This window comes from Anarhichas minor, unplaced genomic scaffold (assembly GCF_050575085.1).
Source record: "Anarhichas minor isolate MPS153535 unplaced genomic scaffold, ASM5057508v1 ptg000040l, whole genome shotgun sequence".
Taxonomy (NCBI): domain Eukaryota; kingdom Metazoa; phylum Chordata; class Actinopteri; order Perciformes; family Anarhichadidae; genus Anarhichas; species Anarhichas minor.
The window spans coordinates 16,416,817-16,431,599 of NW_027466486.1; the positions used below are offsets into that span (position 1 = coordinate 16,416,817).

General features: G+C 44.6%; 1 protein-coding gene across 2 annotated transcripts in view; it reads left to right on the top strand.

Moving 5' to 3' along the window:
* rock2a (rho-associated, coiled-coil containing protein kinase 2a) overlaps positions 1-14,783 on the top strand; it is a 32,471-nt gene that overhangs the window by 15,170 nt on the left and 2,518 nt on the right. Inside the window, exons 8-31 of one of the 2 annotated variants that reach the window (XM_076107568.1) lie at positions 682-773; positions 997-1,156; positions 1,266-1,320; positions 3,100-3,188; positions 3,324-3,372; positions 3,753-3,888; positions 4,403-4,494; positions 4,789-5,035; positions 5,998-6,104; positions 7,335-7,500; positions 7,691-7,851; positions 8,065-8,249; positions 8,349-8,418; positions 8,680-8,783; positions 8,941-9,127; positions 9,965-10,058; positions 10,176-10,270; positions 10,397-10,588; positions 10,745-10,913; positions 11,805-11,875; positions 12,098-12,186; positions 12,309-12,387; positions 12,546-12,807; positions 12,944-13,157. In XM_076107568.1, the coding sequence (XP_075963683.1) occupies positions 682-773; positions 997-1,156; positions 1,266-1,320; positions 3,100-3,188; positions 3,324-3,372; positions 3,753-3,888; positions 4,403-4,494; positions 4,789-5,035; positions 5,998-6,104; positions 7,335-7,500; positions 7,691-7,851; positions 8,065-8,249; positions 8,349-8,418; positions 8,680-8,783; positions 8,941-9,127; positions 9,965-10,058; positions 10,176-10,270; positions 10,397-10,588; positions 10,745-10,913; positions 11,805-11,875; positions 12,098-12,186; positions 12,309-12,387; positions 12,546-12,807; positions 12,944-13,157 (3,165 nt within the window). The remainder of the gene's footprint in view (positions 1-681; positions 774-996; positions 1,157-1,265; positions 1,321-3,099; positions 3,189-3,323; positions 3,373-3,752; positions 3,889-4,402; positions 4,495-4,788; positions 5,036-5,997; positions 6,105-7,334; positions 7,501-7,690; positions 7,852-8,064; positions 8,250-8,348; positions 8,419-8,679; positions 8,784-8,940; positions 9,128-9,964; positions 10,059-10,175; positions 10,271-10,396; positions 10,589-10,744; positions 10,914-11,804; positions 11,876-12,097; positions 12,187-12,308; positions 12,388-12,545; positions 12,808-12,943; positions 13,158-14,783) is intronic. The other variant, XM_076107569.1, reaches the window with a different exon arrangement.

Consider the following 14,783-nt stretch of genomic DNA (forward strand, 5'->3'; position numbering starts at 1 on the left):
GTAGGTTAAATATATATATAATTTTTACACAGCAAACTAGGGAGGAAGGACCGATAATATTACAAGAAAAACTCCTTTTACAACAGAACTTTGACGATGATTACATTTTCACTTTTGAAGTCGTAAATTTACAAGAAAAAGAACGTGGATATTCTCTGAGATTAAAGTGGTAAATTTACACTAATAGAACTTAAAGCATAAATTTAGGAGAAAATAAAACTCTTATTTGAATAAGCCCAATTCAGTACAAGTATTTCCTTATTGCTGAATCTAATTGCAAAGTATAATTTGATAGGTCGTCCACTGTGGTGTGATGAGGTTGATCCAACCTTGCAGAGTGAGGCCTTGTGGTTCCTCATACATTTCTGACTCTATAATCTTAGAGAATATTGGAGTTTTTCTCACGTAAATTATCGAGTTTCTTTCTCGAAAAATTACCACTTCTTTAACTTCTTTCTGTTTTTACTTCCTAATGCGGCGTCGTATTTCCACCACTGGTTTGCGACGCTTTAGGCCAACGAAAATCAATGTCTGTATATTTTGCTCTGGTGTTCATTGGCTCTCGGAGAAGAATATGGCTCAACGGGTCATGTTTGCCTGTTGCCACTGATACCGTTGAACTGAAAACAAAAGGTGCATTTAGTCATTGCTCCGCGACTCATTCACTCTCTTTGTTTTGAGGGAGGTGCGATTGGGCAGAAACGGCGTGGAGGAAATCAAGCGGCACCCTTTCTTCAAGAACGACCAGTGGACCTTCGACACCATCAGAGACAGTCAGTATCACCACGGTTCACCAAGCAGCCTCACAATGAGCCAGTACAACAAGCCTTTTAAGTGACTCAAACGTTAAACAAGGATTCTTTTGGAACAGCGGCCAAAGAAGGAATTATTTATAATAACTGCAAAGCCAAGTTTTGTTTACACAGTGCTTCCCTTTTCCAGCAATTCCCACTTGCCTTTTTCCTTCTCTCTCTCTCTCTGTCACTCTTTCCTCAGCGGTCGCCCCTGTGGTCCCAGAGCTGAGTAGTGACATAGACACCAGTAATTTCGACGAGATCGAAGATGACAAAGGCGACGTGGAAACGTTCCCCAAACCTAAGGCCTTTGTCGGAAACCAGCTGCCCTTTGTTGGCTTCACTTACTTCAAAGAAGACCAGTGAGTCATCTGTTTTCTTCTAGCGATATCTTATCATTTCATCAGATGTCAGCACTCGGAGAGATTTGTTCTTGACTTTGTGTTGATTTTGTCCGTTTTCCCTCCTCAGGTTATTAAACGCTCCCAACAACGTCTTGGTGGCACAAGACAATTCGAAAGGAGAGGTGGGTTCTTTTCACTTCCACGCACCTCGAGCAACTCCAACCAGGCCTCTCAGGAAACGAATAAGCCAGGCATCACTTTACATGACCTGTTGACATTGCGATTAATCCAGCTTCATACTGTACTGACGTTCAGGATTATGATGGAAATGACTCAGGGAAAGGATTTCCCGTGATTTATTTGTACTTTGTTAGAATTTCAGTGCTCTTAGTCACACAGAAATCCTTAAGCAGCTTTTGGTGTAAGTGGCTGACCTTAAAGCTAATCTGTTATTGGCCTCAGTGCTGCTTGAGCAGCCTTATCAATCAACTAGCACTTCCCAGGAAGACGACAAAGCCCCAGGTTTTTATTTGCGTTGCAAAATGATATGATGTACAGGACTAGAAACTTTCAAGTAAATCTTAAAGTTTTTGAGCTCTGCAAAAATTGTCAATATGAGAGTGCTTCTGTAATGACTAGAAACCTTTTATCTTAGGAAGTTTTAAAAGAGCTTCAGATCAAAAGTTCCTCCCACTGTACAAAAATGAAGGCACGTATCCCTATCCCCCTATCCCTGCTGTCATATTGCCGGTGATGTTGGTTGGAGTCAGAGTCTGTGCAGAGGTATCGAGGTCCCGCCCATACAAACATCCTGAGCCAATCACGAGCACAGCTTTTTGGCGTGAGAGCAACCTTGCTGCTGTACTTAACTGACATTAACACCACGTCTATATATCTATAGATTCATTTATGAGCTAATTGATGTATGTCTTGTTACACAGATGCTTGAGTTGTGTTTCAGAAAACGTCATCTGATTTGAAAACACAGGGCGATCCGACAGCGCTGTCTGTCCTTATGAAGTCAGTGGACATGTTGCTAAGCTAGCGAGCGATACAGTCTGTGTATAAAGATCTTTGCAGTATATATCTGAAACAGACGATCACGGTTATGGAAAGTTAAAGTTGCGTTTTCCCGGGCCTCCGGCTCTCTGACCACTTCACTCAGAGCAGCTGGTATTCACAGCTGTCAAGCATGACATCACTCCCCCTTTTTATAGCATCAAATAACAATTAAAACCAAACTTATCAGAAAGCTGATCTCTTGAGCATACATCAGCGCGATAAGAACTACATAAAATGACGGAAACCATCTTTGGGGATAAATGTATTCGACATGTAATTAGATCTTAGTCTGGCCCGTGGCTCGTCAGCTAACATGGTGAACGAGATGTTTCGGTTTCACTTTTGAGAAGCTGTCATCTGTATGTCTATGTGCACACTGAGAATTAAGTCCCAATTCTGGTGTTCTCCTCAACTGTACCAAGCGTTTTAGTGTCTTTCAGCTCATTGTTTTATTTCTGAAGTCTGAAGTCATTTCTCTTAACTTAACTGTAATAAAACACACTTTACACAACCTGCCCAGCACCAAACAATAACTAGCTGGTGAACACGGTGAAGCATTTTGTAACACAAGAGCCAAAGATATACCAAACAACAAAACTGAGCTCAAAGGAGTGTGAATATTAGAGGTACATTGATCCGGTGACTACTTCAAACAAATGCTCGTTCTGTATTTGGTAGATTTGTAAATGTATATTATTCAACTTTAAAGGTGATGATATGTCAGTTTTGTGTTTACATCTTGTGGCCCAAAAGTTCAAATCAATGCAGGCTTAAAGGTGCACACATTCCCGAGTGTCAACTCTCAAAACACGGGCTAAAGGTTGCAAACAGCTCTTGAACTTGAGCACTTGACTAGTCACAAGGACACGTGTGATTGCTTGTTTGTTTTCTCTCCACAGACGGCAGCACTGGAGAAGAAACTGCGTCTCCTGGAGGTGCAGCTGAATAATGAGAAGCAGGTCAAAGGCGACATAGAGCACAAACACAGGTACAGGTTCCCCTGTAGAAACGTTTGATAACAAACGGTAGCTTTTCTTTATGTTGCAGACACGAGCACAGTGACCATCGCCCTCACAGCTCATGCAAATGTTGTCCTGTTTTCTTTTTCTTTTCTTTTTTGCAGAGCTGCCACCAGCCGTCTGGACAAAATCTCCAAAGAGCTTGAGGAAGAGGTAAGCTACTCCCCCCCGAAAACACAGTGAAGGCACCTGTTAGTGTTGAGAGATCTCTTGCATATTTTGACCCGGTTTCCGTAGCAGGATCGTCCCAGTTTTGTTTTTTTTTCACCCATTTTTATGGCCTTTTCCCAAAAACTGTATTCAAGTCAGAATAATGATTTCTCACTCGACCGGTTGAACGCCAGTGCGTCGTGTCCCGCGAGGTTCCACTGGACTGCTTCACGAAATTCTAATAACCGCACTAAAAGGTCTGATGGGATCGTATTTATGTCGAGGCCCTATCGGACCCCAATGGAACCGTCACTAATAACGCGAGTTAGGGAGTCCGGCCCCATGGGACACGTTGAGCAAAGTGTTTCAATGACTGATTTCAGGTGAGCAGCAGAAAGAATCTGGAGTCGACTCTGAGGCAGCTGGAGAGAGAGAAAGCTCTGCTGCAGCACAAGAGCCTGGAGAGCCACCGCAAGGCCGAGAGCGAGGCCGACAGGAAGCGCTGCCTCGAGAACGAAGGTGACGCGACACACACACACACACACATATTGTTCATAATATGCGTCCTTACACTCCTTTTGTTGCTTAATGAATAGAAAACATAGAATGAATCACTTATCTTGTTGCATAATAATAATAATAATTCTTCTTTTCATGCACCATCAAGTGTGTTTAGGTATCACATTTAAAAAAAAAAAATCTATCAAGAGGCATACTTTGTTTTTGGTGCCAAGTGATCATAGTTAAAAGATGACAGTTAATATGCAAGGATCCATTGAAATATCGCCTTTTACTAAATAAATTGTTAGGCTTTTAATTTGAAGTAGGAGAGTTCTGATAGAAGTTTGCAGGCAGGCTGAGATAATGTGGACATTGCTGCCATCATCTGGTCAAATAGACTCTTAGACAGCCCTGTTCTGTGATGCCCATCACTGATAAGAAAAACAACTTCATAATGAAGAAGTGTTATTGTTATTATAGTATGTGTATATTATATATTATAATTTGTTCTGTGTTCTTGTGCGTTGTGCAGTCAACAGCCTTCGAGACCAGCTGGATGACATGAAGAAGAGAAACCAGAATTCACACATTTCCAACGAAAAGAACATTCACCTGCAGAAACAGGTCCGTCGCTTATACTGTCAGTTGTATTTTTTTCTGGGGGCACTGAGGTTTAATGTCCGTAAAGCCACTTACTATTGTAACTATACAGAAATGATTGTTAACGGAAATGCTTCCAAACAGGAAGTACTAAATTGTTTATTATAAACGGCACTAAGCCGATTTCTCTTTATCCCAAAATAAAATAGTTGATTGGAAAGTTTATATGCAACAGGACATTGACAAAAAGAAAAATGACGCGTTTCCCAAATGAAACCGTTTCCGACTAATCGTCACACTTTTTTTGTTTCCGTCCAGCTGGAAGAAGCCAACACGTTGCTGCGGGCCGAGTCGGAGGCGGCGACGAGGCTCCGTAAAACCCAGACGGACAGCAGCAAGCAGCTGCAGCAGCTGGAGGCCAACGTGCGCGAGCTGCAGGACAAAAGCTGCCTGCTGGAGCGCAGCAAGCTGAGCCTGGAGAAGGAATGCATCAGCCTGCAGGCCGCGCTGGAGGCGGAGAGGAGGGAGCACAGCCAGGGCTCCGAGACCATCAGCGACCTGATGGGTGGGTCTCTCACACACACACACAAAATAAATTCTGGGGAGATTTCTAGTCTGTAAACAATGGTTGTCTGGTTTTAAAGGGATAGTTTTGTAGTGGGGTTGTATGAGGTACAGATCCATAGTCACTGTATTACCTACTGTAGTTACCTGCTTTTTTTTTTGTTTTTTTATAATTTTTTTATAATTTTATGACACGCCTCGGATTAAAATGACTTTCTGTCTGCCGGGCAGCTAACACGGCAGATTCACAAGCGCAGCTAGGTGGGCAAGAGCAAAGTGACGCACAGATACAGCTGGCAGCAAAGAGGCTTTTCCGGCCTCGATACTGCAGCATCATCGCAGTCAGAATCCATTTCAGCAAACAACGGCGGTGCTATCGTTGTGCGTGGGTGCGTGAGACAGGTTGATTGGAATTCATTCGGAAGAGCTTTTATCTAAACGGGTTTGTCTGGAGGGGCTCTGCAGAGCCACAACGGCCTCGATCCACACCAGAACAAATACATCTGATATTTACACCGGCTGAACAAAGTCAAAAGATGAAATACTAGCTCTCCTCTCTGCCCTTAAATAAAGCAACAGCCAGTTCCTGCATTGCAGTCGAGTCGGGGCTAATAATGTAACCTCGGTCTGGTTAGGGCAGTACTCTGGCTATTTAAACTGTCATAGTGACTTTGAATAATCAGGTGTGTGCGTGTGTGTGTGTGTGTGTGTGTATATGTGTGTGTGTGTGTGTGTGTGTACAAACCGTGGCACATGGCATGGCTGGGGGATAAAGCAACACACTCACTTGTATGCTGCTCCGTACTGCCCCAGTCCTGCTGGCCCCAGATCAGTGTATGTATGCATACCAATAATGACGACGGAAGTGTTTGGTTTGTAGTATGCTACGTGCACGTGTGGAGGTATTTTTGACTTCTAAATGAAACCTGCTCCTCTGAGAACTCTCTTGGTTCGGTCTTGCAGGACGCATCTCCGGCCTGGAGGAGGAGGCCCGTCAGCAGAGACAAACTCTGTGCAAGACCGAGACCGAGAAGAGACAGCTTCAGGAGAAACACACCGATCTGGAGAAGGTAAAGCAGTTTTTCTAGCTTACCTCTAAGTATTCGTCATTGGTTTGTAAATCTTACATTTTCAGTATTTTGGGATGCTGTCTTGTAACAAATGTAATGTAATATGAATACCTGGCGGTTCATTTGGACATCTTGAACTCCCAAGATAAAACCTACAGAATGGTTCATCCCCAGAGGACTTTGGTACCTGTTACCAGTGTTATTCAGGAAAGCTTTTGTTCTCGTGTTTTTCTTCTGGTTTGCTGCAGTGGGAGCATCACAGCACAGGGCAGATAAATACTCTACAAACCCATTAAAGAGGCCGCTCCATAACTGGTTTAAAAGCCTTATTATTTAGAGATTATTGTACAACTGACAATTGCAAACATGCTGCTGATTACACTTAATGGCCAGCGTCTTAATAGAATTGTAATCTTCCAAGTACTTACGCGGATCAGCTGTTGAGGTCTATTGGTTGCTAAATAATTCAAAGGGCATATTGATCCTGGAGCTGAAGCTTAAAGGGCTTTAGTGAAGAACTTTGCTTCTGGACTATTCGGACGGGTAGTTAGTGAGACACTATAATCACTCAGTGCTTTAATCCTTTGTTATTTCAGATAACGTTAAAGGGGTAGTTTGGATGTTTTGAGGGGTTGTGTGAGTTATTTATCCATTGTCAGTGTATCAGTATATCTTCATATATTTAGAATATTTTTACCTTTCAGACAATAGTTACTGACGCTGAACTAAAGCTTGTACATCCATTTATGCTCTCCACAAAGCCACTACACAGTACTCTTACCCTGCAGAACACAGAGGTTGATGGTCTACCTGGGCTGCCTTAAGTGGTTAGTTTTTGTGTTATTCTGTGACTTTGGTGAATCCAAACTAACTCTTAACAACACCAAAGTTTCACAGTAACAAACTAACCGATGTCAGCCAACGGTAGACCAGCAACCCCGTGTTCTGCAGGGTAAGATTACTGTGTAGAGAGCATAGATAGCGGCTTCATTTCCCCGTCGGAATGGGACATCTGACGGCATAAGTAGCTCATTCAACCTCAGTACACTTAATAAAACTATACCTTTTAGTTCAGTGCTCCTCTTTTGGGCTCTACTGTGCCGCTGGAAGTCTGAAGTTGAGCTGGTGCAGCGAATGGCGTCACGTACGTATTTGTGTTGTCGGATGTGTGGTTTCAAGCCGAGTTTTGCTCGTAGGCCTTCAACGTTCGCCCTCGTTTTGTTTGCGCAGGAGAAGAGCAACAAGGAGATTGATTTGACCTACAAGCTGAAGGTGCTGCAGCAGGAGCTGGAGCAGGAGGAGGCCTCTCACAAGGCCACCAGGGCACTGCTGGCAGACAAGAGCAAGATCAAAGTAACCATCGAGGGCGCCAAGTCAGAGTCCATGAAGGGTAAAGGCACGGAAAGTTGCACTCTCACAAACCTCCTTGTTCATCTTAGTTTGTACCGTCACACAATATAGAGTGTGAGGGAGAAGCAACAACTTCAAGATTTCAACTTAAATTTGCAATTATTATCACGCTTTTACACACTACTGATTAACATGACTTTAACATGTGGAAAATGTGTGACACAACTCTCATCCAGAGATGGATCAGAAGCTGGCGGAGGAGCGGGCGGCCAAACTTAGGCTGGAGAACCGAATCCTGGATCTGGAGAAGCACAGCAGCATGATGGACTGCGACTATAAACAGGCTCTGCAGAAACTCGATGAGCTGCGCAGACACAAGGACCGACTAACCGAGGAGGTGAGGGAGTGTTCATCTTCCCTTCAGGGGAAACGGTGTGCTGTTTAGATATTAAATGCCACCCACAGGAACAAATCTCTCCGCCTGTGTAACAGCGCGTAAATTGTGAGCTGTGGAGGAGTAACAGTGAGCTGGTTGAGACAATAGCGGTAAGTGCAGGCATCTAAGTATTAAAAACCCGCCTCCCCGCTTTGCATTTGTGCTCTCTCTCAGGTGAAGAACCTGACGCTGAAGATCGAGCAGGAGACCCAGAAGCGCAACCTGACCCAGAACGACCTGAAAGCCCAGAACCAGCAGCTCAATTCGCTGCGAACCTCCGAGAAGCAGCTCAAGCAGGAAGCGAATCACCTGCTCGACATCAAACGCAGCCTGGAGAAACAGAACCAAGAGCTGCGCAAGTCAGTGTGCATTTAGTTTTAACCTCTGTTCTCGCTCGAGGGTTTAATATTCTGACACAAAGAGGATGATGAGTAATAGATTGTTTCTTTGTACTGCAGAGAACGACAGGACACAGACGGGCAAATGAAGGAGCTGCAGGACCAGTTAGAAGCCGAACAGTATTTCTCTGTGAGTCTTTTTCTGCGTGTGGATGTGAAATGAAGAACACGTTACGGTTCTGCATCCTGCTGTTGAGCTTGCTGGGCTGTAATGTGCCATCAGAACAATATTCCTATTTATTTCACTAGCTAATGCATGTTGTAATGTGTATTCACTTCACTGTATTGAATAGCTGATGATTCTTTCACACATTTCTTCAAGAAGGTAAAACAATACATGATCTGTGTAAATGGAGTAATGCGTAGTTCACATGTGTGCTGTGTTTCCCAGACGCTGTACAAGACCCAGGTCCGTGAACTAAAGGAGGAGTGTGAGGAGAGGAACAAGCTGTACAAAGACGCACAGCAGTCTCTGCAGGAGCTACAGGAGGAGAGGTAGTTTGGCTGCTTGGAGATATTTCCCCCTTTTTTTTTATTCCACTTTAATAATCAAGGACAAAACCATAGACCGAATAAGGATGCTGCGGACCGTTAATCTGCATCTCAGAATGAGACGTTGGTTTGCCGTTAACACTCGTTGGTTCTCCTTCAGGGATTCGCTGGCAGCTCAGCTCGAGATCACACTGACGAAGGCCGACTCGGAGCAGCTGGCGCGCTCCATCGCCGAGGAGCAGTACTCTGACCTGGAGAAGGAGAAGATAATGAAGGAGCTGGAGCTGAAGGAAATGATGGCCCGACACCGCCAGGAGCTGTCTGATAAGGACATCACCATCGGTTCGGTGAGTCCTGTGGCCGTAAATAAATCGAACCTACGTGATCTGAGAGGGTTTCCTGTTTGTTTTTGGATGTGTTGGTATGCAGCTGTTCATCACATTGGATAAAGAGGTTAGCTTGCCTCGTTACTGAAGTAATACAATATGATGTATAATGATAGTGTAAATTCAGTGCATTCTCAAGCTCTACAAAGACTTAAAGAGAAAGTTCACCCCAAAATCAAATACACATATTTTTGATCATAATCTTTAAACTATTTTCTTTCTACCACACTACACCCGCCAACCGTATCACCGCGCAGAAGGAAGAGTTGAGAGGCTGATGACAGCGCGAGATAGAAACATTGATGGCTGAGCTGTAAGGATAGCTAGCTCAGTGGTGCTAGGTGAGCTAGCTCAGTGGTGCTAGGTGAGCTAGCTCAGTGGTGCTAGGTGAGCTAGCTCAGTGGTGCTAGGTGAGCTAGCAGTGTCGAGTATAGATGAACTCTTCCTTCTGCGCGGTGATGCGGTTGGCGGGTGTAGTTTGTTAGAAAGAAAATAGTTCCTACATGAAACTGCTCACAACAAGGTCTGTGGATTATCTTACATAACCGGGTCAGGATTGCTGGAACATGGCTGTTTTTTTTAAAAATTCTTCAGCACTTTGAGCACACTGATATGTCCAACACTCTATATGGATTAATAGTACTACAGGTAAGAGGAACAATATGTGTTTTTGATTTTGGGGTGAACTGTCGCTTAAGAGTTCAGGTTGGACAACAGGTGGCAGTGGCAGACAGCCTAGCCGGTGCTCATAATAACCCATTATATAGTAAGTATGACAGTACTTCCTGCCCCATGCAGCTGGAGGAAGCCAATAGGACCCTGACCAGTGATGTCGCCAACCTAGCCAATGAGAAGGAGGAGCTGAACAACAAACTGAAGGAGGCAATAGAAGGTAATTCAAATGTTTAGAATTTTACTTGTAATTTAAATGTTGTTGTAGGCAAAAATACTGTCAGGGTTGACATTTATCATTTATCATTTTTGTGGTTTTTCTTTTCGTTTTTTTCAGAATCAGAAAAGTCAAAGGATTGGGAGCAGCAGATCATCCAGATGAAGCAGGCCTTTGAGAAGCAGCTGCAGTCAGAGAAGACGCTGAAAACTCAGGTAGGTCTGCCGTCAGATCAACTGACCACACATGCGCTTCATTTGTACTCGCTCACGTACACTCCGATCCTGAAACTATGAAAACACGCTGAAAGCACGAACTGTGCCACTCGTGTCCGTCCGCAGGCCGTCAACAAGCTGGCTGAGATCATGAACAGGAAGGAGCTCCGAGGCGTAGGCAGTCGCCGCGGTAACGACACCGACATGCGGCGGAAGGAGAAGGAGAACAGGAAGCTGCAGTTGGAGCTGAGGTCGGAGAAGGAGAAGCTCAACAGCAGCATCATCAAATACCAGAGGGAGATCAACGAGATGCAGGCGGTCAGTAGAACAGTTAGCACAGTTTGCACGGCGTGTTTCATCATTCCTCATTAATAATGTAATTTTAGGCACGAATGTGGAACATATTTCTTCTTGGTTAACAACAGTTTCTTTCCTCCGTCTTCAGTATCTTTGACTGTTGCTCTTGATTTGCAGCAACTGTCTGATGAGAGCCAGATGCGTATTGAGCTGCAGATGGCCCTGGACAGCAAGGACAGCGACATCGAGCAGCTGAGGAACCTCCTGCAGACGCTCAGTGTTCAATCCATGGATTCTGCCAGCGTCAGCAGCGGGCCGGAGTTCGATACCGATGACGCGTACACAGGTGAGAGCTCCACCACCGGGTGATGTGAATGGAACTCTTATAAAAACCTATATATACTGTACTGGTGAACAACATGATTACAAAAATGATAAGTGATAAATAGTTATGTCATACAGGGGCGTAACGGTACACAGAAGTCCCGGTTCGGTTCATTCCCGGGTTTAGCGGTTCTGTGTGGGTTCGGTACAGTGGAAGAAAAACAAACGCATAAAGATACGTTTATTTTCATTTATCCTGAACAGACAGTACTACAAGTGTCAAAGTGTCTCCATTTTTTTCCTCCTCTTCCTGGTGATCGACACATCTGGGGGATGCCGTCGAAATGTTGGATGTGTTTCCATTCACATCTCCGCGTCACATGTCCTCGTCTCATACACAACTCTCCGTTGCTGTTGAAGCTGACGGGTCCTCTGGCGTTTCATTTGTGTTCGCAAAGTGTGACTGACTCGCATGCCAAAATGCACCCGTTGCCAACGACGTACAGCTAAATGTTTCCGGAATGCGGAAATCTGGTTCGGCATTGCGCGCATCAATCTGCACACCGTGTATTCTGGGTGCCAGTGCGTGCACCGAATTGTGACCCCTGTACCCTGACGGTTCGGCGGGAATACAAGAACTCATTTTATGTGAAGAACTATTTTAAGACGCAAGTTAGATGAGGATTTGGGTTTTCAATAAAACAAAAAAAGTTAAGTTAGCAGGAAATGCACTTTCATTCAATAAATAGTTATAAAAAAAGAAGTGGATTAGACCTTGTACCAGAGCAGGTGTTCGTATTATGCTTTGTAAAGATGCACAGCTTGATGGAGGTTTCACTCTTCAGATTATCAGCGAGCTCACATCCTGTAACCTCCTCATCTCTTGCTCCTTTGCTGTCTTTCTCCCGCTCAGAAATGAGACTGGAGGGCTGGCTCTCTCTCCCTGTAAGAAACAACACCAAGAAGTTTGGATGGGAGAAAAAGGTATAGAGAGAGCGAAAGCTGCATGAATGATATATATATATATATATATATATATATATATATATATATATATATATATATATATATATATATATATATATATATATATATATATATATATATATATATATATATATATATATATATATATATATATATATATATTTACAAGTATTTCTTCAACTTAACATAACTACTAATACGTGCATTCTGTTACCGTAGTATGTTGTAGTGAGCAGCAAGAAGATTCTCTTCTACAACAACGAGCAAGACAAAGAGCATTCCATTCCCTACATGGTGCTCGATATAGAGTGAGTATAACACCCGAAGACAACCTGGGACTCGTGTGGTCTCCTGTAGGGGGGCATTTGTTGTTGAACTGAGGTGCAGATATCGCTGTGATAAGGGGACGTTGCTATTTTTCTTCACACAGCAAACTTTTCCACGTGAGGCCCGTCACTCAAACAGACGTGTACCGCGCAGACGCCAAAGAGATTCCCAGGATATTCCAGGTCTGTCTCAGCAGCTCTTCGATGGTTTTGTTATTGAAATTCTTAATTTGATCTTTGATGTCTTGAATATCCGGATAACCAACATGTGATTTCTGTTTGTTGAGTGTCAAAGCAAAGAAAAAAATCCTCATCCTCCCCGTTCTCTATCGACTGTCCAGATTCTTTATGCCAACGAAGGCGAGAGCAAAAAGGAGGCCGAGTTCCCCGTCGACGCCATCGGGGAGAAGTCCAGCTACATCTGCCACAAGGGCCACGAGTTCATCCCCACCATCTACCATTTCCCCGCCAACTGCGAGGCGTGCACCAAGCCGCTGTGGAACATGTTCAAGCCGCCGCCTGCCCTGGAGTGCCGTCGCTGCCACATCAAGTGCCACAAGGACCACATGGACAAGAAGGAGGAGATCATCGCTCCATGCAAAGGTGGGCCAGCTTCACATAGATCTATGGGCAACACGTCGGTGCTGCTTGCGGACATGAAAAATTAATTGGAATTTTTCAGTAATACCAATTGAGCTAGTAAATATAACTCTTGCACAATCTCTCTCCCGCCAACCAGTGAACTACGACGTGTCCTCGGCCAAGAACCTGCTGCTGCTGGCTGTGTCCCAGGAGGAGCAGCAGAAGTGGGTGAGCCGACTGGTCAAGAAGATTCCCAAGAAGCCTCTGCCGCCGGAGCAATTTGCGCGCTCCTCGCCACGCGCCTCCATGAAGGTCCAGCCCAGCCAGTCCATGAGGAGGCCCAGTCGACAGCTGCCCACCAGCAAGAGCAGGTAGCAAAGCAGACAAGAGCTCACGCCTGAAATAGCTTTAGCTTTTTAGACAAGCTTTAAAAAAAAAAATGTCTTTGATGGTTTGTTGTGGGCCAGCTGGAGGTCTCACGTGAGGCAAAGAATAGGCTGTGGGTTTTAAGACGCACTATTGAGAAAGTAACCTTGTTAACCATCAGCATACAGGCTCGAGTTGAGACGGTATCATGGGTCACACTATAGCAATACCCACGTGTAACGATTTCCCTAGACTAGGCGTCCTTTAACTGGACTGTATCAAAACACTTACTGTTCCAATGGATCAACAGAAATGGAAGAAGAAACGCTAAAAGTTAAAGCTAGGGTTGGTAATCATGAGAAACTAGCAAGAGTGTGCTAGATTATAAAAAGGACCCATCCTGAAAAAACCCAACCCAGTGTTGCCATCTCGCTTCCAATTACAGTAGCTAGCAGCATTAGCAAAATCTAGCAAAAAAGCCGCCGAGTCACAACACAAAGACCGTCCCTTCAGGCCTCGCTCCAAAGCCAAATTATCATTATGAACAAAACAATGTCATAACGAACATGTTGGTACTCAACAGCTGTCGAGGGAGCAGCTTGTGGAAGACTCCGGTGACGAGTCATGAGTGCACGGGCAGGGAGACAGGTAGCCCGTCCAATCATTACAGCCAGGCCGGATGAAATGATTGGTCGGGCTTACTACAGTCCTTTTTGACAGAGCATTTGACTCAATGATTGCTGTTAACAGAAACATCAAAAATGTCTTTGAAGGTGATTACCAGCTCTGCCTTTAATGAAAGGGAATACAAATCCCACCGTATTGTACTTTAGCTTCCAGAATCTTTTGGCCTCAAAATTGTCAAATAATAAAATGGGCCACTGTTGGCTCCTGGCCAATCTCTGATGTCTCAGGATATCTCTTCTTTTTTTTGGACACCAGGTATGCATGCGCAGTTGATTTTACCTGGCCGTCAAAACTAATCTCCCCTTTCAGATGGGAGGACTTTGGTCTTCAGGACTGGCACTGGGCCCTGGATGATATCGATGACGATTGTTCCTCTATTCATTTCTGATGACCACTTGCGGTAACACTGTGTGCTGTGCTGTGCTGTGCAGTGCGTTGGTGGCAGTGGAAAGCTGTTCCTTTAACACAGCTGCTGCCTCAGTCTGCTGTGATTTAAAAGAGAATCAAACATTGGCTCCTGCTTATTCTTTTCTACCTTTTGGAAAAACGTGAGACCCATAATTTAGTCTTCAGGGTGGAAGCCGAGCACAACAACTAGATACGTCTAAGCCTCGTCTATACAAAGCAAGGTGCCGTTCTCTAGTCGCATCCTCCTGTTCATGTCCTCAATGGTGTCTCCCCCATGGTGACCCCATGTCCTCTGACCTCAGCCCCCGCAGGTCAAATGGCTTCAAAACGAGGCAGGAAGAATCCCACAGTGGACACCGGTACAAATGACTTCTCCTCTTCCTCTGCCCTGACGTTTCCCTGTAATGTGTGTGTGTGTACGTGCACTTACAGCCAAACCGGTGTCTTTTTGCACTAAATGTTCAGACACAGTCCCCGGTTTGTGGTGGTGGTGGGGATGTTGGTGCATGTGCTTGTCCGGGGGGGGGGTCCTCGTC